This window comes from Malaclemys terrapin, chromosome 19, assembly GCF_027887155.1.
Source record: "Malaclemys terrapin pileata isolate rMalTer1 chromosome 19, rMalTer1.hap1, whole genome shotgun sequence".
NCBI lineage: Eukaryota > Metazoa > Chordata > Testudines > Emydidae > Malaclemys > Malaclemys terrapin.
Window position 1 is genome coordinate 9259655 of NC_071523.1, and position 27725 is coordinate 9287379.

The following is a 27725-nucleotide window of genomic DNA, read 5'->3' on the forward strand; positions in this document are numbered from 1 at the left end:
AAAGGGCACTAGCGTGTCACACATTAATAGGTCCGTGTCGACCCTGCTGATGAGCATGAAAGGTTTCCTAATGTGCTTTACCATAGCGCTGTTTGAAACAGTACTACGTTAAAACTCACCAGGGACAAACACAGTAAATGCTAAAGCAGGGAGTCAACAACAACTAACATTTAAGTCATTTTTTACACAGATAATACACATTAAAATAGATCCTATTTAGACAAGAATTTTGGGAAACACCTAAAAAACAAACAAAATCTTCTCACAGCAAAGGAAAGGCTCCCCTCCCCGGCAAAACCCCTGATTTTTACATAGGAGTGAAAAACAGCTAAAAATACCCTGAAAATGAATAACCCCTAAAACCAGAAGTCCTATGTATGCTATATAATATAACAAAGGGTATTGTCAGTAGCGAGCTGGGATATGAGAGCAGTCTAAGCATTTATGATCTGCATGTGCTCCAGGTAGAGCAAGTGTGGTCAGTGCCCGGCATCGCTCTACTGACTTGTGGAGGCGGTAGTTTGCTCTGCTTGGTAGAGGTGTGTTGTGAGATGTGTGGATTACTTTGCGGTGTGTGACAGAGCTGAGAGTATGATAGGAGATCTAGGTTTTGCACCCTCGTGTGTGTGTTTGGAAAGGGAAGAGATGCCTGGGTACTTTCAGGATGAAGTAGGTATCATTTCTATTGGGTATTGTGTAGGTTGGGTCAGTAACAGGACATAAAGCTTTTATTATAAAGGATACTGTCAGCAGTGAGGTGGAATGAGAGATGATCTTAATGCTTTAATGATGGTTAATTGAACGAGTAGGCCGTGATGATACCCTGTGAGTAAGTGTAAGGGAGTTGTAAAAGGCTGCGAAGTTGTTCTTAAATTATATGCAAGTGGTATTCTTTTGGGGGAGTTGGCTAAGTGTGTGGGTGTATGCCAGGCTCTGGTACCTCCAGAATCTCAGTGACAAGGGTCAGCATGAGCGTGGGCATATTGAGGAATTGCTTAAATAGGGTAGAGGGAAGGTGGACTGGAAACCGTTTTTTTTTTCCTTTTTGTCCTTCAATGGTGTTAGATGGGAGGCTGTGGGTGAGAGTGAACAGGTTGTAAAAGGAAATAAAGAGCGTGTATGTGAGTCAACAGTGTGACACTGTTGCAAAAAAAGTGAACATCCTTCTGGGATGTATTAGCTGGAGCATTGTAAGCAAAACACGAGAAGTAATTCGCTCTACTCCGTACTGATTAGGCCTCAACTGGAGTACTGTGACTAGCCCTGGGCCCCACGTTTCAGGAAAGATGTGGGCAAATTAGAGAAAGTCCAGAGAAGAGCAACAAAAATGATTAAAGGTCTAGAAAACACGACCATTGAGGGAAAATTGGAAAATAAAATGGGTTTGTTTAGTCTGGAAAAGAGAAGACTGGGAGGGGACATGATAAGAGTTTTCAAGTGCATAAAAGGTTTTTGCAAGGAGGAGGAGGAAGAATTGTTCTTCTTAACCTCTGAGGATAGGACAAGAAGCAATGGGCTTAAATTTCAGCAAGGGAGGTTTAGGTTGGACATTAGGAAAAACTTCCTGTCAGGGTGGTTGAGCACTGGAATAAATTGCCTATGGAAGTTGTGGAATCTCCATCATTGGAGATTTAAGGGCAGGTTAGACAAACACCTGTCAGGAATGGTCTAGATAATACTTAGTCCTGCCATGAGTACAGGGGACTGGACTAGATGATCTCTCAAGGTCCCTTCCAGTCATATAATTCCAACAACTATGGGTTGGCAGCATAAAGGTATGTATGTTAACAGGGTGTATTGGAGCATTGCTGAAAGAGGGTAGAGTTAAGGTTACATGGGCAATCTTAACTCTGCATTTCCTGTTTTTCAAAATTTTGCATTTTGCTCAATTCAGCATTCTGCAAGGGAAGGGCATAATGCCAAGCAACCTTAACTCTGCATTAATGTAGGGTGTTTTAAAAAAAAACAAAACAAAAAAAAAAACCCTTAAAATACAAAGAGTAAATTCAGTCAAGTTGGGCAGTTAAACTAGTTAGGTCAATTGCATTCCCCGGCTTCACATCTATCTATATCTATCTATAGATCTATCTATCGATCTATAGATATAGATAAATAAATAAATAACCAGCTCTTATATAGCACTTTCATCAGTAGATCTCAGGGTGCTTTACAAGGAACATAGCATCATTTTACAGATGGGGAAGCTAAGGCACAAAGAGGTGAAGTGACTTGCTCAAGATCACCCAGGAAACCAGTGGCAGAGCTGGCCACAGACTCCAGGTCTCCCGAGAGTTCCAGTCCAGTGCTCTATGGAAACACTGCCTCTTCTCTACAAGCACACTGCGGTTGTGTTTGGGTTGCTAACAGAGCTGGTGGAAAAAAGAGGAAGGAAATCCTGAAAATGCTAATTATTTTTCCATTTTGTCATCAAAATTTTGAAATTCATTCAGCCAGCTCTAATTTATAATACTGAAGAATAAAGTTTAAAAAACAAAAACGCCTTCAAAAACTGTCTTTGTTCATGTTTTAACTCAGACTGAATACAAAATGATACTCAAATAGACGGTAGGATATTTTAAAATTAAAAATTTAAGTTTTCTGTGAGCACATGCAGGCTTTGCATAACACTCTCAGCTAAGCGGGAGCCCGAAAAAATGCTGGTTGACTTCCGCAACACATGAAAACCAAGCAATAGATCAAATTTCACCACGCCAGTTCACTTCAGTAGAAGTTGTGGCTTTTCTGAAGTTCAGGCTACTTAATTTAAGCCACCTACACATGAAAGAGTTTGGTGACCAAATTTGAAATAATTGATTTATATTTTTCTGAGACCACATTACTGGTTATGTGTTTCATAATGGAATCTCACACAGACAGTGAAATGAACTTTACAGATAAGGTGTAAAATTCTTTATTGCATCAAGCAATTTGCTATTGTACGGAACATTTTGTTTATGGGCGATTAGGACCACACAGCCTAACTGATGATGTCAAAGACACTGACGAAGACATGCCTCCATTCCTGCTGGAGTGGTTTGTTTAAATGTTCTCAGCTGGCTGAGAAAGAAATCACGTTCACACAAAGAAAGCAGAGGCAGTGAAGCGGACAATACCCATGAAAAAAAGACCTAAGCTCCATAAGAGATGTGATGGGTCAGTTTATAGTGTTACTATTTTGTCATGACCACATTACACAGAGCCACAAGTACGCGCTGCTAGTCTCTCCAAGACAAGTGGCAATAAACTTTTTATAGCCTCCCACACCATGTATTCAGTTTATGCCATATATATCCAATTACACAATTTGTTAATAGACTTCCTCTGTTCTGCTTTAGTCTCACTTGGTGTCCCCCCCCAACCCCCCATTTAAAAAGAGGGGGAAGCTAGTATTATGGCTAACTGGAAGTCAAGAGATCTAGGTCATAATCCCCAGACTTCTTGTGTGATCTTAAAGAAAATTATTTTCTCACCTCTCTGAGCTTCCATTTCCCCATCAGTAAAATGGGGTAATAAGAGTTAGTGACCTGTCAGGGTTGTGGTGAGGCTTAATTAATGTTTGCAAAGCACACTGAGGCCTGGTCTACACTACAAAGTTAGTTACGATGTTATTGTAGCCGTGTTGATTCCAAGATATTAGAGTGTGGGAGGCAATATCTCTTATGTTGGACCAATAATAGCTATTATCTCACGCACTTTGTCTCGCTACAAAATTAGGTCATTTAACTACATCGCTCTAGTCTGAGAAAAAGTTCACGCCCTGTGCAATGCAGTTAAGCCAACCTAAACCAATCCCATTAGGTCAACGAGCTGGCTACCACCTCCAGATGGAAGAACCCCTTCCATCGCTGTAGTGTCTACAGCTTGGTGCTGCAGTTGTGCTGCTGTATCATTTCTAGTGTAGACATACACTATGGAAAGCACGATATGTTTATTTAGACTCATCAAAATGCTCCTAAAACATTAAGAGCAAACTTTTTGGCCAGCCCCTCAATATCTCGAGCAGGCCTACCAGAGTGCCTAATCCAAACATCCCCAAAAAACTCAGAGAAGTTTGTCCACTTTGCATTTGAGCCATTTCCAGTTTTGATGCAAAGCCCACACATCGGCCTAGATTGGCTTGAACTAGGGCGCAGTGTGATTTTAGAAGGAAACTCAAAGTCACGCAGTTTTCACACGGTTTCAAGTTCATGCACAGACGCAGTTGATCTGATAGCTTTCATGACCACTTCTGTGATATAAACAAGACAAAGACAAACAGGGATATAAACTGCACTGGGTACACAGACATTCCAATAAAGACGCACAAGAGAGACCAAGTTAACAGGACTTGGATTAGTCTGCTAGGGGCAAAGGTTATAGCTCTTGCAGAAGAGGTTTGACAAGCTAGTCCCGGGGAGCAGCCTGTGGTATTTATGCGAGATACTGAGAGAGAAACAATCAGAGATCATTACAAAGAAAACCAAACGATGACACCTTTTCTGGAAATAGAGCAAGGGGATGCAAAACTGTGTTTTCAAGGAGATTACCAACTGCTGCTGAGAGTGGATATTTTATAAATGGGTGTAGAAGGGCGAACGTGCAGCTGGATGGCTCTCAGAGCACAACATTTTGTGGCTGTTTATGGAAAACACAGAGCAGTACAGTATATTACAGAGGGTCCGTACCTCAGTCATATAGGGGGAGAAGCACTATCTGTAATATGGGGAAATTGCTGGGGCAGCATATCGATTAGTAAAGATGAGAACAGTGAATTTTGGTGATGGGAGTAAAGGGTTAAATAGAAGGAAATAATTCTTATTATCAATTATATGTATTGTGGTGTCACCTAGAGACCCTTATCAGAGCCTGGGGGTCTCATTGTGCTAGGTATATACAAACCATCTGTCATACTTATATGGCCCCCAGCACTGCAGTATCTGAGTGTTTTCAAATCTTAAATATATTTATCCCCAGACTACGGCCATGTCTATACGTACAGCGCTGCAGGTGAAGATGCTCTAGGAAGATGTTGGGTGAAAACGCTCTGTGCTCTCTCCCGTCAGCATAAAAAAACACCTCTGTGAGCGGCAGAAGCTATGTCGAGCTTCTCCTGCCAACACAGCGCTGTGCACATGAGCGCTTATGATGATGTAACTTATGTCGCTCGGGGGGGTGGAATATTCACACCCCTGAACGACATAAGTTTTGCCGACATAGGCTGTAGTGTAGACATAGCCTAAGTGACTTGCCCAGGGTCATACGGGTTATCTGGGGCAGAGCAGGGAATCTGGATCTCCCATAGCCTAGGTGGCACCCTAACCACTGGACCAACCTTCCTCTCTACAAATACATAATGAAACCATAGCCCCCATTCTCCACAGTGTCCTAATCAACACAAACATTGACAGAGGGCGGAGGGGGATTTAAAGCCAAAGAGGGTTTGGAAAGTTTATCATCACTCATTACAGTGATGAGTGCATGGCTCAAGGGACAGCTTTTCAAGGCGAATAAGCAAATGTATTGTCATGCGAACTAAACCTTGGCTGGATCAAGAGAGCGAGCAGGAATTTTAAAAGAAAGGACAGAACTGTTTTATGGATGGGTATAGACAAAATGGATCAGGGTAAGTGGTGCCAATAGTGGCAAGGGGATGCTAAAAAAAGACAACACTATTTTGGCAGAGGCAGCAAGCACAGCTTGGCTGGAAGTTAAAGACAATAATGGCTGTTTTATTGTCATATAGGACACCTCCTCCTCCCCTCCCTCCCCGCACCAGCAGCTCAGAAAAGCAGGCACAAGAAACACTTTCATAGATTAGAGAGAGGCCTATAAAGAGGCATGAACATTGGCTATGGGGGATTTTATCACTCAGTGGATTTGAACATAATTTCAGAATTAATGCATGAGTGTTCTTGTGCAGTTTATACAAATGGGGAAGACGAGAAGACAGAGAATGGGCTGAGGCCATTCTAGGCTTTCGATAGTGCTGAGAAAAATCAAATACATATAAGCTGGGGGGTGTCAAGCAACCATTAACCACATTAAACACATTGTTTTTCTTTAATAATCAGTACCACTGCTTGGAAAAGGTTCACTGGCCTGAAAGCATTTACCCTGGTCCCCCCCGGCCTGCTTTTGGAATTGTAAAATCACACCGTTCTGATTACTATCTTGCTTTCATCCCCACTCCTACTTCAGTCCTGAGCTAATTTTAAGTAGGCAATTTCTCACGAATTACTTGTGTAAAAGCTGAATGCCTTTCCCAGCTGAAAGCTGAGGTTTCAAGTGTGGTTAATAAAATGGTCTAGTCAGTTTCAGTTTTCCCTCTAGTCAATTGCTAGACAACCTTACTTTCAGGTTCTCCTGATCTAGCAAATTGCTACAGGGGCAAGAAAAAATAATAATAATAATAAAAAAGTTTCCTTTATAATGAAAAGAAATGTCATGGAAATATTTGGATTTAGTCTTTGTAATTTTTTAAAATAAAGTCTAAATGAGGGTCCTTTTAAAATTAAGGATAAAGCTGAAGTATTCCACATGAAAAGCAGAATAGAGAGGATGAGTTGCAAAGAAAGTCTGAAGCAAACAGTGCAAGGCTTTTAGGCAGTGGAATAGAGCAGGTGGAAAGATGGAAGGAGGAGCTCACTGCAGAATCCATGGACAGTGGGCCTTAAACTTAAATGGGCAGCTATGCTGGGCCAGAAATTTCTAGAGGAAATTGACCTTTGGGAACGACTGAACTGCCAGAATATTTGCATTGGTCAAAGGCTTGGGCAGAGCCAGAACTATACAAATCATCTTCTTGCCTGGCTTGTCCATCTCTAACGGACACTGGCTAATAGAGGGAAGACATTGACCGATGCTAATAATAAGCTTTCTAAGATTGTAACTAAATTCACGTTGGGGGGCCGGGGGAGAGGGGAAATGGAGGATATTTAATCTGTTCAGGAATTTCATGCAGATCGCTTATTAAAAAGCAAAGTAACCAAGATCCTAATCCTGCAATGTGCCCTCAATGCCCATGGGCTTCAGGATCAAGCACTACTATATAAAGATGGTGAAGGAGGAGCACGATGTTTAAAAATCTCTTGACTACAGGAGGGAGGTGAATTATCGGAGAAAATAAGAATCTACAAATGTCCACTAAATGTTAGCGGGTTCACATGGGAACATACATTGATTTAGTCCTTCTTACCAAACTAACTAGGATTAATGGTCAAGGTCTTTGAAGACTAAGCAGCAGGTGTCATGCTCCCACTGACTTTCAATGATATCTTCAAGGATCCCTTCTGAAGCTGAGCACTTGCATCCCAAAAAGAGGCACCTCACTCCATATTCAGACACTTGAATAAGTAAGTGGCCTGATTCTCAGAACTTGAGAGTCAAATCCAAGCAGCAACCCTTCCTTTTAGGGTTTTTAATAATATAAAGCTTCCAATATTTCTGTTCAAAACACTATCTGCTCTTGTTTCAAGTTCCAAAAAGACTCACAATACTACAGATACCATGTCAAACCGACTCATATCACAGACAAAACACGTGGAGTAATGTAATAAGCCATAGCACTAAAGTTGTAATGAACTGCCCGCCCTACTGGTTGGTTTCAAGATTGCTCACCTGTATGTCACATGGCCTATACAGCTAACAACCAGTAAGAATTCTGCTGAAGTTCAAGCAGTAAGATTCTTGTGCTTTTAGACCAGGAAGATCTAGGTTTTATCCCCATTATTTCCAAAAGAGAAAGTTGTCAAGCATGGTGACAACCATGAAGTCAGATCTGTGGCCAACTATGTTACAATCCCTTGTGTGTGTGCGCGCGTGTATACACACACACAAATTGTATATAGCTCCTTTGATTTCAGGCGCTTAAACCATTCTACAAATCTAGCGTACAGGGAGTTTTCAGAAATTATATTCACAGCCACAGTACGCATGTGTATATCTCTATATAGGGATGTGCACACTTGCAGATGCAATGTAGATTATTACAACTACAGCAGTAAACCTAGATAACACACACACACACACACACACACAAACACACCCGGTTCCTGTGTTTTACCAACTCACTGCATCTGCTTTTTTAAAAAACAAAACAAAACTGGATGATGTGTTCACTGTTCAGGCAATCAGATTCTCATTTTGGCTACACATTCCCAGCCTTCTAACTCTGAATGGAAATTGGCAGGTTCCTTATGCGGTGGGACAGAGTCCACCACAGACTGTTTCATAATGACTGAACTTTGGGATAGGGCTAAGGGGGAGTGAGGAGAGAATATGGGATATGGGAGATAGGGAAGGAAAACTGGAATATTGCAAAGACTCAAAATTATTTTCCACTCAAAATAAAGGGCCAGAGCAATGAAGCTCCATCCATTTACATCAGCAGAGGAACTGGCCCAAGTTCCTTAGGGGCACTTTATGCCAAGATTTTTATCTGATCCAGAGGTTCATCTGCATTTGAATGAGAGAGCCCCTCAGACACAATTCAGGCAGCCTGGATACAATTCCTCACCTGCATCTTCCTGTAGCCCCACATCTGAACTACTCACAAGCACCATGCAATTCAAACAGAGGGTCAACTTGTAAACTTCCAGCCTGCTCGCAAGCAGTTTATAACTTTAAACTTCTCTTCTCGGGTTTCTGTAATGACCTGAGATAGGCTAACGATCCACAAATCAGCCTAACACCACATGTATCTTCTCAGCACTGTAATTTCCCTTTCTGCGTTGGTGGTGGTGCTCGGTTTGAAAAATGCAGCAATTTCCCCATTTGTAGCCAATCTTTCAACCTGTGAGTATAAAAACTACAAAGAAGCCAGTTATTTCTAACCCATTTGCTGAGCAACTCGGCAGTATCAGAGGGAGAGTTTACAAATAGTCTTAAACAGTTCAGAAAAAAGAAAGCCCTAATGCGCATTAAATGAAACTGCAACCAGCCTCATCAGAAGCAAAGACAGAGAGCAAGATTACCCGAGGCAAAGAAAGCACAACTGCCTCTCCATTGCTTTAAAGCCAAGCACGCCGCAAACTGTATCTTATAATCCCATCACTGTACAGTGATCATTACGGTTTAGAAACTAGCAACAGGACAGTCATATTTCATACATATGTGACTGGTTTTCTGGGCTGCTGCTCCTGGAATCAGCTTCCCAGACTGAACACTCACCTTTCTTTTAATATTGCAGTGACCAACAAGAGGTATCGCTTCTGACTTTTCTGTTCATGATCCTCAAACGGTTAAAACAACCGCTCCGCGAGTTAACCACTCATTCGCAAGTTTTAAAAGCAAGAACTTTCCCACACAGCTCCCTTTGAACATCTGCAGCCCACATATGCTTGTGTTTAACAGACAGGGTTGCTGATTTTTTTTTTCCTTTTCCTCCCACAGACACAGAGTTTTCCCCAACAGCAAAGGAATGAAGGAACAGCAACTAACCAGAATTCTGGAGGACTGTTTGTTTCAATTAACAACCAGCTTGGAAAAGTCACTGGGCGTGTAATGACCCAAACAACAGGCAGGGCCTGAAAGGAGGACTCACTCCATCAGCAATTTTCACAAACGCACACACAAGTGTTGTTCCAAACTCTCCTAACCCGCGTCTAAGGCAGTGCAGTTCCACTGGGGCAGACATACCTGGCTTGCTCTCCTCGCTGTCCGATTTCATGTTGGGAGATTTTTTAGCTGCCCTGCGAATGGCTGGAGATTGCATTCTGTCACTCTCACTCTCCTTCCCCCCGACTCCTCCCCAGCAGGGCAGGAAGTGCAGTGTGCTTACCTGTGTGGCTTGGAATTTGACCCCTTGGCAGGTTGCTGACTGTGCTAGCATGATGTCACTGGCAGGGAGGTGTGGTTTTCCACCCAGGGGAGGTTTCTAGGCAGAGAATGAAGGTGCACAGAACAGGGAGGTCAGAATTCGTGGCTTTTAAAAGCTCTTTGGGCACCATCTCTCTCTGCCTCCCACTAACTCCTGATTTCTGAGTTAATTCTTGTCACCACAACTCACCGGGTCAACTTTTTGCTGAGTCCTGTAATGACCTTGTCGGTGACACTTTGCAGAAAACAGGAGGGAGAGAATTTAGCACTAGCTGCCTTATATTGGGGAGAAGGATTCTTCCCTTTCCAACTTGTTCTTCAAAGAAAGTAAGTCAATATAATCAAAATCTGTCATCTACTCTGCAGCTCCCGTGTGATTAATGAACTCTATTAGGTTACTCTTATGAATAACACTGGAGGATCAATAACTCGGCAGGCAGCATGATCTAGTGGATAGGTCACTAGACTAGGTGACGAGCTGTGTTCCAGCTCTGCCTCTGACCTGCTGTGAGACATTGGGCAAGTCGTGTCCCCTCTCTGTGCCTCAGTTTCCCCCCCACACACACACCTTGTCTTGTCTATTCAAACTGTATGCTCTTTGGGGGTAGAGACCGCCCTGATTGGGGTCTTTAGGCATCAAAAGTGCCAAAGTGACTTAGGCTCCTAACTCCAATTTTCAAAAAAGGGACCTAGGCAATTTACCATCAACTTTCAATAAGGATGAGGCTCCTGTATGCCTAAGAACTTGTCTACATAGGGGCACACAGTAAAAATAATCCAAATGAACTAAGGGTGTGAATGTAAAGTGTCTTAGTTAAACCACATTATGTGTGTGTGAACTGAACACTTTTCTTCAGAATTAAAGTGACCTTAATTTAATTGACCTTAATTCATGAATTAAGTTCAATCAAATTACGGCCACTTTAATTCTGAAGAAGAGTGTCCACAAAGAGGTTTAACGCAATTTAAAAAGTGGATTCAGATTAATTTTCGTGAGTGTCCCCATGAAGACAATCCCTTTCCCTACCGCAGTACAGACAGTAAGGAAGGGTAGCAGTAGCAGGTTGCCTATACACTATTCTCCAAGGTCCTACCTATACAATAACTGTGTCTATACTAGCCCTTTCTCTACCATATTATTGCCAACAGTGCAGCTACATTGCTAATAACAATGGTGAGGAAACTGAGGCACAGGGAGGTTCGCTTCAGCCATGTCACACTGTCTTGTACATGAGACACTGGATGACTCAGGGTCATGAAAATGGACTATCCAGCCTTGTGGGTGACCGGCTTGACTCCAGTTTAGTTTGGTAGCGACTGAACGCTGTTACCAGCTACTGGCTGTTTGATGATAGACTTTCACAGACCAGTTGCTAGTGGATAAATATCCACAACACAAACCCACCCCTTACCACTGGCAACTCTATCCCGGAATGGAGGTCAAGAACGGAATGGGTCATAAAGCCTGAACTCCCCCTGGAAATGGGGGGACAGGTTTGGCACACTGCTGTAGCAAGGGTGACCAGACAGCAAATGTGAAAAATCGGGACAGGGGGTGGGTGGGGGTAATAGGAGCCTATATAAGAAAAAGACTCAAAAATCGGGACTGTCCCTATAAAAATCGGGGCATCTGGTCACCCGAGCTGAAGCCGTGGGGGGGGGAAGGTTGCCCTGCCACTGATGGCTCTGTACCTGTTGTGAAGAGGCCTTCGCCTAGGGCAGCCACCCTGTCCCCTTTCACCAGCTCTAAATTCATTAGCAGTTTTTGTTGGAAGTGGTACATGGCTCTACCGGTGCATTCTATCTCATATATGGGCTACAGGAGGCAGGTCACCAAACAGGAAGGCAGGAGATGAGCCAATAGAAAGTGAGAAGATGGCACGGGCATGAGGGGGAACAAATACCACAGCAACAGGGTAAGAGAGGGAAATGGAAATGTGTCTTTATAATATAACGGGAGGATAAAAATACGTTGTAGGCTGAAGAGGCCACATATGAATGGGAAGAGGTCAAAGTGAACAGGTGCAAGTTGTTACATTTTCTGCCATGATTTGTTTTTATCATCATTTAGGACGTTTTACAGCTCCTGCCCTCAAAACCAGGCCCTATTTGTAAATGATTTGCCACGTCGAACAGGTGGAGAAGGCAGACAACACTTGGGGTGCCTGGATTTAGGTCTGTCTCTTTATTGCGCCTCGTAATGGCCAAAGTGGAGTAATAATACTGATTGATTGGATGGGTTAGGACCCCGGACGGGCAAACACATTCCAGCTGCTGAGATGAGGTCATATGACCTTGTTTCACACTATTGTCCTGCTAGCTGCTCAAGGCTGGTCTGCGATTGGCTGAGACGAGGTGACCTGACACTTTGTGTGTCTAGCTCACAACATGCAGACTTCTTACAAAATAGCTCATCTGGTTTATTTTACATTCTTCCCCACTCCCACAGGGCCGGCTTTAGGCATAGGCAACGAGAGGCAGCTAACTACGGTGCATCATCCCAATGGTGAGGTCACTCCCCTCGAGGCAAGCTGAGTCCAGAGTAGAAAGGCCACAAGGAGACAAACTTTCAGCCCCAAAGAGCTTACACAATAGCTTCATAAACCCAAATAACAGTCTATTGCCCTCTTGCAGCCCCTTCCAGCCACCGAGCTGCCAACGATGGTGAACTAAGCCTCACAGCCTGCCCGGCAGTAAGTATATGGGGAAACCGAGGCACGGCACTGTGACTCGACTTGTCCAAAGTCACATAGTGAGCGGCAATGCCAAGAACATAACCCAGAACTCCTGAGCCCTCGTCCCATGTGCCTTAACCACAAGCCATGCTCCCCCATTGCAATGAATGCAACTAGCTAGCAACTAGATTTTGAAACCAAGGGTCAAAATCTTTTCTTCTATATCCCCGTCTTCTCAGTCAGGACAGGGGGCATAGAACCAGGAGTGGCTGTCATTGACCTCTCCCTTCTGAGCGTCTCCTGCAGACGTGCCTCTCTATACCTCAGTCACATCTGCCCCAGAATCTGAGCCATGCACATCACAAATCTCTTAACGGTAAGAGCAGTTCCCAAAATCAGGGTCATATTCATCTCATTACTGCTTCTTCTGCTAGGAGTGCACTATCTCTGTTTCACTGTCCACCAGCTCCAGGGGCACTAGTTGATAAGATTATGTCATTCAGAGCAGGCATCAGCCTTTCTCCCTGTGACAGCCTATAGCGTTTCATCAGCAACAGTCCAACGTCCAGCAGGCTAGATAAAGATCACCTTTGGGTTTGTCACCTCACAGTCCTGTCTCCTCTCTGCCCCACAGGAGCACTGTAGGCATATAGCACACTGCCCTCCTGGAAGCTTTTTGCAGTCGGTTGTAAGGCCTCTCTCCCCGGTTGTGAATTTACAATCAGGAGGAGCTCTGGACACTAGTAGATGCATCCTGCACTGTCCCTTTGCAGCAGCTGGAGTATTTCCATGGAGCCAGCCAGCAGAGCTGGGCCACACGGTTCAGATTCAGAACCAACTACCTCCAGAGCCCAGAGTCATTTGGATCTGAGAGTTTGGTTCAGACCCCTTCACCAGCCACATGTGCTTTCTGACACAAACAGGCTGTCTAGCCAGCACCCCCAGACAGGGGATCCATTATGTACAGGGCTTGCCTGCGACTCAAGATTCCTAAGCCTCCGTGCTGCACGCTGACTTCTCACATTTTCACAGCAGCTGTGCATGTGAGCTCATTTTGCTCTTTGTAAACAAGGCTGTAATCCCGTGCGGGGCCACCCGTATTTCCCTGGCTCGCCGTGGTTATGAACCAGTTACTGACTATAAAGGAAGAGGGGAGAGAGAGAAAGCGAAAAAAAAAAACCTCACTGTCTCCACATCATGGTTTGAAATCTAGGATGTGGAATTACTGCCTTCCCAGGCGAAGCCCCGCTTTCTTCTTGTTATGACTCGGGTCAGACAATGACCCATCGCCCTGACCCGATGCTGACATGAAAGAAGGCAAAAGAGGTGACTGGCGACAGCTAGGGGAGAAGGTCAATTGGCAGTTTCCATTTGAAACATCCTCTTTCCCAGGGGCTGAGAGAGAATTTGGTCATTTTAATCTGCTCTAGACTGGAGAGATGGATTTTCTAAAATGGGGAGAGAAATAAAATTTGAAGGGTTTGTTTTCTCCTCTTTTAAATTATTGCTACTTTAGAGTTTGTCTTGATCATATTCTGTTACGGTTTAATTTTTGTAGGTTTACTGTTTTTAATTATTTATCTGTGCTACTACCATGGCCTCCCTCACCATAGTTTCTGAACATTCCGTGATCTGTAATGTATTTATCCTCATCCCACCCATGTGAACAGGGCAGGTCTATTATACCCAATGTACAGATGGGGAACTGAGGCACTCAGAGGCTAATGGACCTGCCCAATGTCACACAGGAAGCCTATGGCAGAGCAGGGATTGTACACATGTTATTCTATTATTCAGAGATGAGTGAATTCCCAGCCATGGGAATACAAGACATGAAGGGTTTGATCCTGAGAGGTGCTGGACAGCTGCTACTCTAATGGGAGGTCCTGGGCACTCAGAAGAACTGCGTGGAGGATGAAAGTTCTGTTTCGTGAAGGATTTGAGATTTCAAAATCTGGCTTCATTCTGAACGGGACGGACATTTTTGAAATTCTCCATGAAGGAAAGATCAGAATTGTTTGTGTATTTGGGGGTCAACTGAATGTTACCTTTCGAGAAAACCTAAACATTTCATTTCCATTTTGACTTTAAAAAATAATTGTATTACAGTAGCAGATACAATACAGAACAAATAAAACATTTTAAAAGAAAAGTCATTTCAAAATGCATGCGGAACAAAAGGTTTCCATTTAACATCTAAATGTCCTCTATGGACACGGTCAGCCTGCTCCCGGCCCTTTTTTCCCAAAAAGGGAATTCTGGTGAAATTGGTCTGATTTCGCAAAGTATTTTGATATCCCCAGAACAGCACATTCCGACAGAATATGGTTCCATCAAAGTTTCTCCAGCCAGTGCTGGTACTCATCATCCTGTCTTATGTGCATGATCCTGCTAGTTTGGAGTGCCATCAACTCCCACTGAAGCCAATGGGCGTTGAGGGCTATCCACAGCTCACAGGACGGGGCCCTCAATGATCTTGTGAATTGCAGTGGATGGCTTGAGCTGGGAGCACCTCAAGGGGGCTTCAAACCTGCCTTGACCCTTTGTTGTAATAGTAACAGGAGCGTCAGTGTATGTGCAGTGTTTTCCTACAACACAATGTTCTTTGCCAGCATCACAGCTGCTCTCTTGAAGCAGATGCAACTTTGGGGATTAAAGACTAACCGGAACTGGGAAAAATACTGTAGAATTTTTAACAACGTTGCTCTGTTTCCTCATAAATCTATTTGGAAGTGGGTTTTGTTTTTGTTTTCTCATTTTAATAAGAGCCAGCTCCTACCATCTGCCTTTCTTGCGCTGTCTTGGCTGGTGAGTAGTGTTTGGCTTGGCACTGCCAGCCTGGATGCTGACATGGTGGCACACAACTGGTCAATGCTTGACATCACTCGTGTTGCTGATGCCAAATGCCAGCCTGGAAAAGAGCTCCCCCAGCAAAGGACTGCTAGTATCCAGCCTTTAACCCTTTCAGGTGTTCCGTGGGAAAAGGCAGAGTGTTTTCCACAGCGGAGTTCCCCCCCCCCCCCCACACTTCCTGGTTGCCTTGATGGTGACATTGCAGCAAACCCCATCTGGCCACATCCTGCGCACAAAAGGATCACAGCCCTTGGACAGCAAACCTTTTCCTCTGCCTCTCTCCTTCCTCTCCTCCAGCCAGACCCAGTCATTGCTGAAGCTCTGCCTCCATCTTCTCTTCTCTCCTACTTCTCTCCACTCTTGCTTTCTTTCTCCTCTTCCCATCCTGCCCTGCCACCCCCATACCTCACTTTCCCCTTCTCTCCATATGCATTGGAATAGAGGAATCAGTGTTTCATCCTCCCTCAAATCCTGTTCATCCTTCTCCTGGTATTCTCTTTCCTAATGTTTCTAGCCTCTTGTTTGATGCTCCTTCCATTTACTCCTGCTGATGCTTCACTTTTGCTGTCCTCCCACTCATTTCATGCTGATTCTTCCCCTCAGTTACTCTCCTCTCATTCTCTATTGATCCTCCACATCACCCCTTTCCCTCAGTCCCTGATGCTCTTCCATCTCCACGCCCCCATCAGTCCCTAATCAAGTTCTACCGTCTCTTCAATCCTTGCTGGTGGCTCTGCCTCTTCCCACAGTCCCAGTGATACTCTTTGCGCCCCAACAGTCCTGGGTGACACTCTGCCTCTTCCCCTCCATCCCAAAAGACAAGGCCTGTTCTCTCTCTCCCCCCTGGATTCACTGGCCGGCCAACGGTTTGGACAGCACTTGCCTCAGATTTCTACAGGACAGTTGCTAGTGTACGTCGGAAAAGTTAATGCTTTGAAACAGAAAGGAAAAGTAGAAACAAGCACAGAGACCGCAGACCTGCCACATAGTTCTACAGCCTCAGAATAGCTCTGTAAATGGAGCTAGTCCAGCTGTTAGTCAGGTATTTGAACTACCCCAGCTGCCCTCTGAAAACAGCAGGATGCAGTTTCTGATCTCCTATCAACCAGGTAGGGAGTAATGCTACCGGAACAGAAGAGCTATACTTCTGAGAAGAACGGTCCCACAATGCATGTGCCGATCAGCTGATCAGAGTTCTCACCTTTAGTCTTGGGTACCTCACATACCCTCAAGGCAAACCTGCTGTTGCTGAGACACCTGCCGGCAGCATGGCTGGCAGGACATTCACTGCATAAATCATGTCTACCTGCCGGTAATACCACTGAGCAGGTTATGAGCCTGAAAATCCTTGATCCTGGTACATATCCCTCGCCAGTGTGTCACCTCCCATCTCCTACTGTTTGCATAACCCTTCTAGCAATGCACTATTTGAAGGCGTCATCTGCAGAGTCAAATCGCTGGGCAGTTCTTCATGCAGGGTTACCTTGGCTTTCCAACAGCCGAGCGCATCTGCACCGAAGCACCAGCAGCTAAGATCAGGTCCCCACCTCCACACAGCAGTTAACCCGATCCAGACTAAACAGGGAGTGCTGAAGTCCACGGAACCCCACACCAACAGGACAGCTCGGTTACACTGATAACGCCACTCACTTCTATGGATTTGCACCACCGTAACGGAGATCAGAACCTGGCCCATGGTGTTGGTGAGCCACACAGAACTTGCCTGGTCTTTAAGACAGTGGTGGAAGAAAACACCCCAAAACGTTATGGGATCAGATCCAGCAAAACAGGACAAGCCATCTCAGAGATAATGCATGCCACTCGCCAGTGTTTTCTGTAAGAGGTAGAGGTGCTTAGCTCCCTATAACAGGGTTCTGATATGTTGCCTGCTGAAATCTGTTCAGAACACCATAATAAAACACATATATTCATCTACATATATTCTTTCGCGTAGAGAACGGACCATTTTTTTCTATGCAAAAGAATAAATGGACACAAATCAGATGTCAAGAATTATAACATTCAAAAACCAATCGGAGAACACTTCAACCTCCCAGGACACTCAATAACAGACTTAAAAGTGGCAATTCTTCAACAAAAAAAACTTCAAAAACAGACTCCAACGAGAAACTACAGAACTGGAATTAATTCGCAAACTGGACGCCATCAGATTAGGCCTGAATAAAGACTGGGAGTGGATAGGTCACTACAAGAACTAAAAACTAATTTCCCCGTGCTAATTTTCCCCCTACTGTTACTCACACCTTCTTGTCAACTGTTTGAAATGGGCCACCCTGATTACCATTACCAAAATGATTTTTCCTCCTGTTGATAATAGTCCACTTTAATAGAATTGTCTCATTAGAATTGGTAAGGCAACTCCCATCTTTTTATGTACTATGTATATATATCTTCCTACTGTATTTTCCACTCCATGCATCTGATGAAGTGGGTCTTAGCCCACGAAAGTTTATGCCCAAAAAAATGTGTTAGTCTCTAAGGTGCCTCAAGGACTCCTCATTGTTTTTGCTGATACAGACTAAACAAGACTACAACTCTGAAACCTGGTATAAGGAAACACGCTGTTGCCAGTCCTCACTGTTAGTCTTTACCACGCACTTGAAACTCTGGCTACTGTTGTCCCAACTGTCCCAGTTGTCCCTGACAGAGAGGAGGATCAATGTTATTAACGTCACACTGAGAGATGAATAAAAATGTGCTGTGCCCTTCTCCCATCACTGCCTGTTGCGTTACAATCAAATCCAGGGGTGGTTCTGCTTCCGGAGCAATACTTGTGCCATTACAATTACATAGCTACGAAGCTGCCCAAGAACAGATTCTTTGCAACCTCAATCAAAGGTGCTAGGCTCCTCCCGGGTGGAAAAAACAGTCACATGGCTAAGCCTGGAAGAAGGTCTGGGCTTGTATGTTTGTGGTACTGATTAATTGTGGGCTTTTGTTAGCCAACTAGCATTAGTCACATCTGCAGACCCAATACCACTATGCTCCCTTGTACTGTGTCTATATATAGAGATCTAGATAGCAGGGGCTGACGAGGTGGTCAGCTTTTAATTTAATGATCCCACCTGTACAGATTTGCTTGCCAGTTCCTAACTGGTTAACCGATTAAAAGTCTCATGGGAAAGTGCATAGGGAGAGGGTATTAGCTAATTAAATTACCATGGATGCAAGAAGCTTGTTAGGGTTTTTATTTGGGATGCGTGGGTTTTAATTTGTGACTGTGACCCTGGGGGGCAAAGGAAGGGGGACTGGACTGTGTGTCATCTGGATACATTTCCATTCAGAGTCTTTTGGGTCAGGGTCTTTTTCCTCTCTTTTAGGGTGAAACAAATCGTCCATCAGCTGGTTACCAGTGATTCCTGCTAGATAAGGAGATGCAGACGTTGTCATGGTGACAAGATGATGCTCTTCCACCTGCTGCTGATCTAACCAGCGGTTCACAAAGATGAACAGAGCCATCTCCTGAGACATCATGTGAAGAATAGATGGGTCCTAACAAGCTTCGGGCTTTGAAGGGATTTCACTACAGCTTCTGATTGGACAGTGGGAAAGAGGCCAATGCAGTTTATACTTCATGGTTAAGAAAACCCAACCCAGCCACATGTGATCTTTAAAGGGCCAAATCCTGTGATGTGCTGAGCATCAGCAACACCCAGCGTCTAGCACAGTGTTTCTCAAACTGAGGTCGCCGCTTGTGTAGGGAAAGACCCTGGTGGGCCAGGCCGGTTTGTTTACCTGCCCCATCCGCAGGTCCAGCCGATCGCGGCTCCCACTGGCCGCGGTTCGCCGCTGCAGGCCAATGGGAGCTGCTGGAAGCGGCGGCCAGTAGGTCCCTCAGCCCACGCTGCTTCCAGCAGCTCCCATTGGCCTGGAGCAGCGAACCGCGGCCAGTGGGAGCCGCGATCAGCCGGACCTGAGGACGGGGCAGGTAAACAAACCGGCCTAGCTCGAATGGGGCTTTCCCTACACAAGCGGCGGCCCCAGTTTGTGAAACACTGGTCTAGCACTAAGTGAGATTGCCTTGAGAACTGGGCAAACAGGTCCAGAGAGCTGAAGGAACATTCAGATGTCTGGGAAGCCTGAGGGGAGGTCACAGGCAGATGGAGCAGTTGTAAACCAATGTTATACAGCCCAAATAGCTTATGCATGTCCATGAAATTTGTCTTGCAAAGCAGAGCTTCAAATAGCACAAATGCAGGCCCAGCCTTAAAAATTAGGCAATGACTCTGGAAATGAGTCTTGCCCACCTGCTGGTATTATAGCTTGGCAGGTTTTACTTTGACAGGCAGGGTGTAACAGGTTCAATCATGAGACGACAAGATCCAGATACTGTGATGGGGATGGGTGGTCAGGGAACTGTTACCTGAAGCACGATCAGGGCTTCTGGGGAACGGGATTCAAGGCCAGGTTCGTGGAAAGGTTGCAAGCCTCGGAGTGAACTTGGCCAAGTTTCATGCAAGCCTGGGCTGATTTGTAGCTTGGGGGGAAATGATTTCCACCCAAAACCAGGCAAGGTTTGGCAGTTTCGGCTGAATTTCACTTTGATGTTTTTGGGTTCATTCCAACACGAAGCTCAAAGCTAAAGTCAGAGGAGAAAGTGTGAAGGGGAAGGAGGTGAAGCCAGAGGGCTAGAAACTCATCTGGTATAAAGTGGTAGCTCCACTATAGTCAAGGAGAAGAAGAAGAGCCTTATGGTTGAGACTCAGAATATCTAGGTTTGATTCCTGGCTCCATCGCAAGTTCTCTGTGTGACCTTGGGCCAGTCATTTCACCTCTCCGTGCCTCAGATCCCCCTCTGTAAAATGGGGGGAAAGAATCCTCCCTATCTAGCTCTCCTGTTTAGACGGTCAGCTCTGTGTCTCTTACTGCGTGTGTTTGTACAGCACCCAGCGCAATGGGACTGTAATTCCAATAATAAATTATAACCATTTACACTAAGTATCTAGCCCAGAACATGCCAACTCATGTAAAATTCAACCATAACATGGCCCATACAAAATGGTGGAGCTCCACCCAGCACCAACGGATGTTATCGAACCAAGACAGGTGATCAAGAGCTCGAGCACTGACTTTCACTTGAAAACAGGAGAGAAAATCATCAGTGTCCTGGGAGCTGAGACGTCTGTTGATGAAATAAACGACCATGCAATTTCAAATTGGATTTATACTTTGCCATTTGCAATTTTCCTCACAACTGCCTCCTAAAGATGCCCTATGGGCAAAGAGGTATAAGGCTTCTATGTAGTTATCTATAAAACCCTACAATACCTTTCTTGAGAAGCAGAGCAAATTAACCTGGTCTTAAATTCACTAGGTTTCTTGCACCATAAACCTAGAATGGTGTCTGCTCTCTAAGGGACCAATTATTATTTTTAAAGTCCTTATTTTCTCAATATTCTTCCCCTTCCTTGTCCTGTTAGTTCATTCTAAATAGCTCATTCAAAAAAGTAGAGGGGTTTTAAATAAAGTTTTTAATGGGAAAAATAACTTTTTAAAAAATCTGATCAATATTTTAAAAGGAAAGGGAAAGCGTGTGCGTGTGTGTTTGTAATATCTATATATGTATATACACACACACACACACATATATATATACATATATACATACTAAATAAGATTCCAGAAATGTCTGTGTCTGTGTGAAGCCATATGTTGAAAGAAAGAAAACAAAAAGAAAGAAAGAAACTTCAAACACAGAGTGTAACGTTCCTGGAATCTTCTGATGAAGAGAATGGGACCCTCTGTCCGAGGAGAAGAAAAAGCTAAATTCAGTGTAAGATTTGCATTATGGTAGCTCTTAAGAGTCCTCAACCGAGATCTGGGCTCGGTTGTGCTAGGCACTGTACAAACAAATAGCAAGAGATGGTTCAGCTAACCAAGTGCACCTGTGTCAATTGAGTCACTTCCAGCAAATCCAGTCTGTTACCTGTATGGAGGTTACTAGTATTTTGTGACAGAGGCCCAAGTCTAGAAATCTGTTACAAACCAAGAGACAATGATCTGTCCAGTGACTCATGGCAGCGTCTTCAATTCCAAGGCTAGGATGAATTTGCATCAGACTGACCATCGGTCCAGAATGTCCACATGACATGCTGGGGGCAAAGGTTTGTCAGCAGAAGCTCAGGAACTTGCATGGCTGCCCCAGCGGCACCAATGTTGCTTATCCAGCAACAGGCCACAGTGCTGCGTGAATGCAGTCGACTCCACTTCATTCACGAGAGACTGTGCAGAAGGTCGAGGCAGAGAGACGCTTGACAAGCAACCCTGAATTAATATTGTGGAAGTGCCCCGACAGTGACAGCGGTGAAGGTTGCTAGTCAGAATCCAGGAAATTTATTCATCTCAAACATGCTTGTTTTAATTCCCTTCCCTCCTGCTTCATGCTGGCTGGGGAAAGCAGTAGAGCCTTTCATTCCTCTAGATCAGACACAGCAACCTCATCGCTAGCTCTGTTTCTCAACCCAGCCTGTGCTTAGGAGGAGGAGGATCTTTGGTGTCTCTTTCAGAAGCATAAGTGCTCTCAGAGCTCTGTCCCCCGAAAGTTAGAGGCTTCGTAATCAAGATCCACAAAGGGTTAATCAGATAAAGACAAGTCAAAAAGTACAGAGCAGTGCATAGCTCACTCCTCTCTTTGGAAAGGGACAGGTAATGGCCCCAGCAGAGCTCTCCTGAAAAGCAGCCCCCAAGGGCTAGGCGAGGGGTGGAGTGGCTGACTGGGGGTGGTGAATCTCAATTCTGTAAATGACGCCTAGGTTCTAAGATAACGAGTGCATTAGAGATCACAGTTCAAATAGGTCAACTGTTCCCCGTTACATCAGTGCGAATCTGGTGTAACTCCAATGACATCCAGACTGACAACGGTGTGAGCGAGGAACGACCTGTGTTCTGAAGTGCTTATTAGAGTAGCATCACCAAGCAAATGCTCCACTCCATCCCTCCCTGTGTATGGAGTCTGTGACGTCACGCCGGAGTTACACAGGTTAACAGAGCAGAATTTGCACCCAGCGAGTAGAAGAGGCGCCCTAGCTCAGGGGACAACAACTCATGGGCCAAGTTCTCTGTTAGTATAACTAGTAATTGCAATGGAGTTACGCCACCCAACAACCTCATGAACTCATTCCCCAGGACGCCCTCATGCTTCAAAATCAGGACGTAACAACCCATGATCAGAACACCATGCAGTGACTCCGGTAGCAATCTGATTCCCTGGACTGAACAGCAACAAGGAAACAGTCATTATTGGGCCTAAATTTCAGTTCCTTACTCAGTCAAGACTCCCACTGCACAATGGGCATTTCTGCCTGAGGAAGGACTAGAGAAGTCAATGATGCACGTTATGGGTAGCAGTAAAAGAAATCAGCGGAGTAACATGGAGTTCCTGCGGGCTGGACGGGTGGGATTTCAAAACTGCCGTGACACAGAGAACTCGCCGGTGTCAGCTAGGAGGCTGGATTCTCAGCGCTACAACACAGCAACAGGAACCGCAGCATCAAACAAAAAACACACTGGGACGGGTTCTCCTCTCCGTGGGCCTATTTAATTCCCATTAATGTCTGTCGGCATTCCAGGAGGGAGGGCAAGAAAGGGATTCATGGATGCTCAGTACGGTAATTACAGCCAGCCTGCCCAGATTGCACTACTGTATTGCTCTTCACTTCCTGGCCTACCTTGCGTGGCCTGTTGCTGTGCCCTGTCAAACAGTCTGGAAGCGGCTGCATTTCCACGGTGCTGTATGTGTGTAGTTTATGAAGTGCTTTGGGATCCTTTAGTGCCTTTTCCCTCTATGTGCTGTATGTCTTCCTCCTACCCTTGAAAAAACCTGATTTGCCAGAGGAATGGAAGTTAATGGATAGCTTCTACCCAAGGCCAGATCTGGGCAGCTCCATGGATAAATCACAGGGTCCAGCCTGAAAGATGCTAAGCTCCTGCTACTCCCCCTGATGTCAACTAACTTCAATGGCAGTTACAATGCTCAGCACCTCTCAGGATTTGGGCTGCGATATTCAAAGAAGCCTAAGGGAGTTAAGCACCCAAATCCTACTGAAATCCAATGGGAGTTGGGTACTGAATTCCACTAGGGAGAATATCCCAGCCTTGGCCTACAAGGGGCAGACATTATGAAGAGATTGTTCTAAGACAGAGGTGGGCAAACTACAGCCCGCGGGCCACATCCGGCCCATGGGACTGTCCTGCCCGGTCCTTGAGCTCCTGGCAGGGGAGGCTAGCCCCGGGCCCCTCCCCTGCTGTCCCCCTTCCCCCGCAGCCTCAGCTCGCTGTGCCGCCAGTGCTTGGGGCGGTGGGGCTGCGAGCTCCTGCCGGGCAGCACGGCAGCGTGGCTGACTCCGGCCGAGTGGTACGGCTGCCAGACATGCTGCTCTGAGTGGCATGGTAAGGGGGGGGGGATGTTGGATAAGAGGCGGGGGGTCCCCAGGGGCAGTCAGGGGATGGTTGGATGGGGAGGAGGTTCTGGGGGGGGGGCCTCAGGGGATGGGGAACAGGGGCGGTTGGATAGGCGTGGGAGTCCTGGGGGGCCTGTCAGGGGGTGGGGATGTGGATAGGGGTCCGGGCAGTCAGGGGACAGGGAGTGGTGGGGGGGGTTAGATAGGGGTGGAGTCCCAGGGGGGCGGTTAGGGGCGGGGGGGTCCCGGGAGGGGGCGTTCAGGGGATAAGGAGCAGGGGGAATTGGATGGATCGGGAGTTCTGAGGGGGGCAGTCAAGGGACAGGAAGTGGGAGGGGGTGGAGGCCAGGCTGTTTGGGGCGGCACAGCCTTCCCTACCCACCCCTCCATACAGTTTTGGAACCCCAACGTGGCCCTCAGGCCAAAAAGTTTGCCCACCTCTGTTCTAAGAGGAAGAGGTTTTGCAAAGAAAAAGCATGGCAAGGCGGTAGAACCCAACCCCTGGTGCATAGCATAGCCAGCATTAGGTGTACCACTTGCATCGCACTTAAACCCTGTCTTGATGACTTAAGTGGTGTGTAGACCGTGAGCTAGTGGGGGTGAGTTTCACCCTAAGAACAGTGCAGGTGGTCGTTGCAGAAATTGATCAAAATGATTTCTGGCCAATGAAATATCCATCAACCAGGCTATAAAAATCAGATGGCCTCTTAAGAGCAAATCATTTGTTTTCCCTGGCCCCCTGCTCCGCTTTACTGGAACTCGGTGAGTAACATAATTTGGCTTGACTTTTACTACAGAGCATTTCCTCCTCTTCTAAAAGACCAGCATAGCTGCAAAGCCAACAAGATGTGAAAGAAATGGTATTATCCCTAGGTTGGATCAAGAGCAGCAATGACATTTAAAAACAACATGATCTTTATGTTTGAACAGGTAACTTTAAAGAGCAGGGACACAGATTCCTCTGTTATCCCTTAACTCTGCTAAAAGGGACAATGACAAGAAAAAAATGATATATATATATAAAAAAACCCTTACCAATATTCATAATGCGATAATATTTTGGATTATCATCAGTGACAGAGAGGCAGCGTGAGCTAGTGGATATGGCACTGGACTAGAACCAGAAGACCTGGTTCTGCCACTGATGTACTATGTGACCTTGTGCAAGTCACTTCACCTCTTTAGGAATGTCTACACACTTACAGCAGAATGTAGAGTACAGACACCGCACACTCAGCTAGCACAGGTATAAATAACGATGTCGATGGTGAGGTAGCTTAGCAGAGTAGAGAGCCCTACAGGCCTGAACCCCACAGAGTATATACCTTACACAGCTTTCTACACATCCAAAAAGTGCCTCTCATATGTACACTACTATTTTTAGCAGCATGGCGTCTCAGTGCCGGAGCCTTTCACTGCAGCATGTGGCTTCACGTGTAGTGCCTGTACTCTACACACAGCCAAGTGTAGACACAGCCACTGTGAGTCTGTTGCTCCCGTCCATCCTTTGTCTGTCTTGTCTATTTAGACTGTAAACTCCTCGGGGCAAGGATGGTCTCACTGTGTGTTTGTACAGGAACTAGGACCAGGGGCTGTTGGGCCCCTAGATGTGGAGGGCTAAAATACTTTAGTTTAAGTCAGTGATACTCAGACCTCAGTGGTTCAGGAGCCAAATTAGGACCAACATTACTCAAAGGAGCCACAGTCGTGTGAATTCATGGTTTCATTTACTATAGGACTATAGATTGAAATGTTAACAGTATGACGGGAAATATTTAGTTGATGTATATTTTTATATATATTCTCACAGCAAAACAATTGACCAAGTATTATTACCTTATCAACTACAATTGGTTAATAACATAGTAGAAGCCTCCTGCTTGGTTAATAACTTAGGTTGATTAATAATTGAATCACAGAGTGTTTTAATATTGTGTGTGCAAAGAGCTGCAGGAAACCCATTAAAGAGCAGCTCAGAGACTCAGTCTGAGTATCACCGGTTTAAGTCATTGGGCTCAACACAGGGAATTTGGGTGAAACTTAGTGGCCTGTAATATTCAGGAGGCCAGACGAAATGATCTAATGGTCCCTTCAGGCCTTTAAACTCTATGAAGCTATCAAACGATGCTACCGTAATACAAATCATTCATACTAATGAGCCGAGCATTTTTGAAACTCCCGTTTGGCTTTTTGCCACCTGTGCTGTTTACTTTGCACACGAAGGAACAGATCCGAGGGTTAAATCTAAATCCCACCACCAAACTTTCAAAAGGGATCCGAATTTATGTTCTAGCTTGGACCCATCTCTAATAAAGCAGACTGAAAAGAACCTGCCTGCGATTAACCTCGTTATCTTCTGGAAACACTGATAAACGTGGGCCTGATTCTGTGGAAGCACTGAGCCTTGACTTCAATGGCAGAGGAGGGCGCTCAGCATTTTGCAGACAGTGCTTGTTATAGGTACAACCCAATCCCGCAAGGCGTAGAGACCCTTCCTCTGAGATGCTTAGGGACTTCACAGAATTGGGTCCCTACATTCAGTACAGTTTGGTTTGTTCAGTAAACATCACAAGCCCGGTTAGGACTCACATTCTTTGCCGCCAGCCCACAGAAATAGTTTTGCAGATGACCAAAACGTGGCATTTTCCATGAGTTTACACCCTGCTCTTGTCACTCAGATCTTGGACGCTTTACAAAAACAAGGGCTCGGGTTTGGTTCTCGACACAAAAATGTGACTAAACAGCACAGCCGCAAAAGAAAGGTCGTCCCCTGGGGAAAGGAGGACATCAGCCTGGGTCAGAGGCAGGACTGAGTGTCAGCCGTGAAAGCAGCAGGGAAAAGCAAGGGAAGAGAAGCGGGGAAATGCCGGCGACATCCCAAAATGACAGCTCGTGATTATGAAATCATGAGATACCAGATTTGTTTTCAGGAGGAGGGGATCGAGGGGGAGAGTGAACACCACAGGGAAATGGAATCACATAGGTGCTAGGTATTTCAGTTACTTGATTAGTCTTTTCTTTTTCTTAAAGGGACCCTCGCTATCAAGAGTCAGGGCCCAATTTTCAAAATTGTTCTGTGTCTTTGTTATTCAGGGGAGCTGGGCCCTTTGGAAAACTGGCCCTGAAATTATGGAACAAACCCCACAGCCTGAAATCGGCACTGATGCCCTTAGCAGATGTGGCACCCAAATCAAGTGCCACAGCCTGGTAATGCTATGGTCCATGTGTATTTGAGGCCAGCCTAGGTAAGCAATGTGCTCCTGGCTCGCTCTGAGGTCTCTCTCACACATACACGTTTGGGGTTATATGGTTCTGAGTGTGCCCATTGTAGAAAAATACACAATCCCCCCCACCCCCCAGTGAAATTCTTATTTGGGTTTAGTCCTGATATGAAAGCCTCTCAAATACGAGCCTGACCCTGTGACAGTGCTGAACGCTGATGTCAACAGGAGAGGAGGACACTCAGCATTTTGCAGACAGCAATTGTCATAGGTGGAAGCCAATCCTACAAGGCACAGAGGCCTTTCCTTTGAGATGCTTAGTACCCTCCACTGCATCGACGTCAATGGCATGGCTGGTGTGGAGCACTTCACAGAATCGGGTCCCTCCTTTCGATACAGTTTGGAGGAGCCCCTGACTGAGTGACGCTGGATGGGAACGGCCCCGGACACCAACACCACCAAAAATAATGCACGGTAACCGGGCGAGTCAGAACCTGGCGCTGTTGGGTCTGGGTCAGGATGCAGCAGCTCCAACACCCCACCCCCCCTTCTTCTCACTAGGAGAGCCTCCTTTTAGGTTTGTTGTTTTCATTCCCGAGGCAAGTGAAATGAACCAAGGGAACAAACTAAATGGAATGAAAGAAAGTCAAACGAATAGCAGGCAGGCCAGCCACAGTGAGCTCATTGCCCAGGGGAACCTGGCGGCCCAGCAGGGCAGGGAGGAGGGGCCGGAAGAGACAAAGGTGCCTTCTAACGCTCAT

General features: G+C 45.6%; 1 protein-coding gene across 9 annotated transcripts in view; it reads right to left on the reverse strand.

The window, feature by feature from the left end:
- The window catches only part of KAZN (kazrin, periplakin interacting protein), a 744475-nt gene that overhangs the window by 172547 nt on the left and 544203 nt on the right, over positions 1-27725 (reverse strand). The window contains exon 1 of one of the 9 annotated variants that reach the window (XM_054009197.1): positions 9616-9707. The exons of 7 other annotated variants lie outside the window; for them this stretch is intronic. In XM_054009197.1, the coding sequence (XP_053865172.1) occupies positions 9616-9691 (76 nt within the window). In that variant the 5' untranslated portion in view covers positions 9692-9707. Of the gene's footprint in view, positions 1-9147; positions 9254-9615; positions 9708-27725 lie in introns of those variants that run through there. One more of the 9 variants, XM_054009199.1, reaches the window with a different exon arrangement.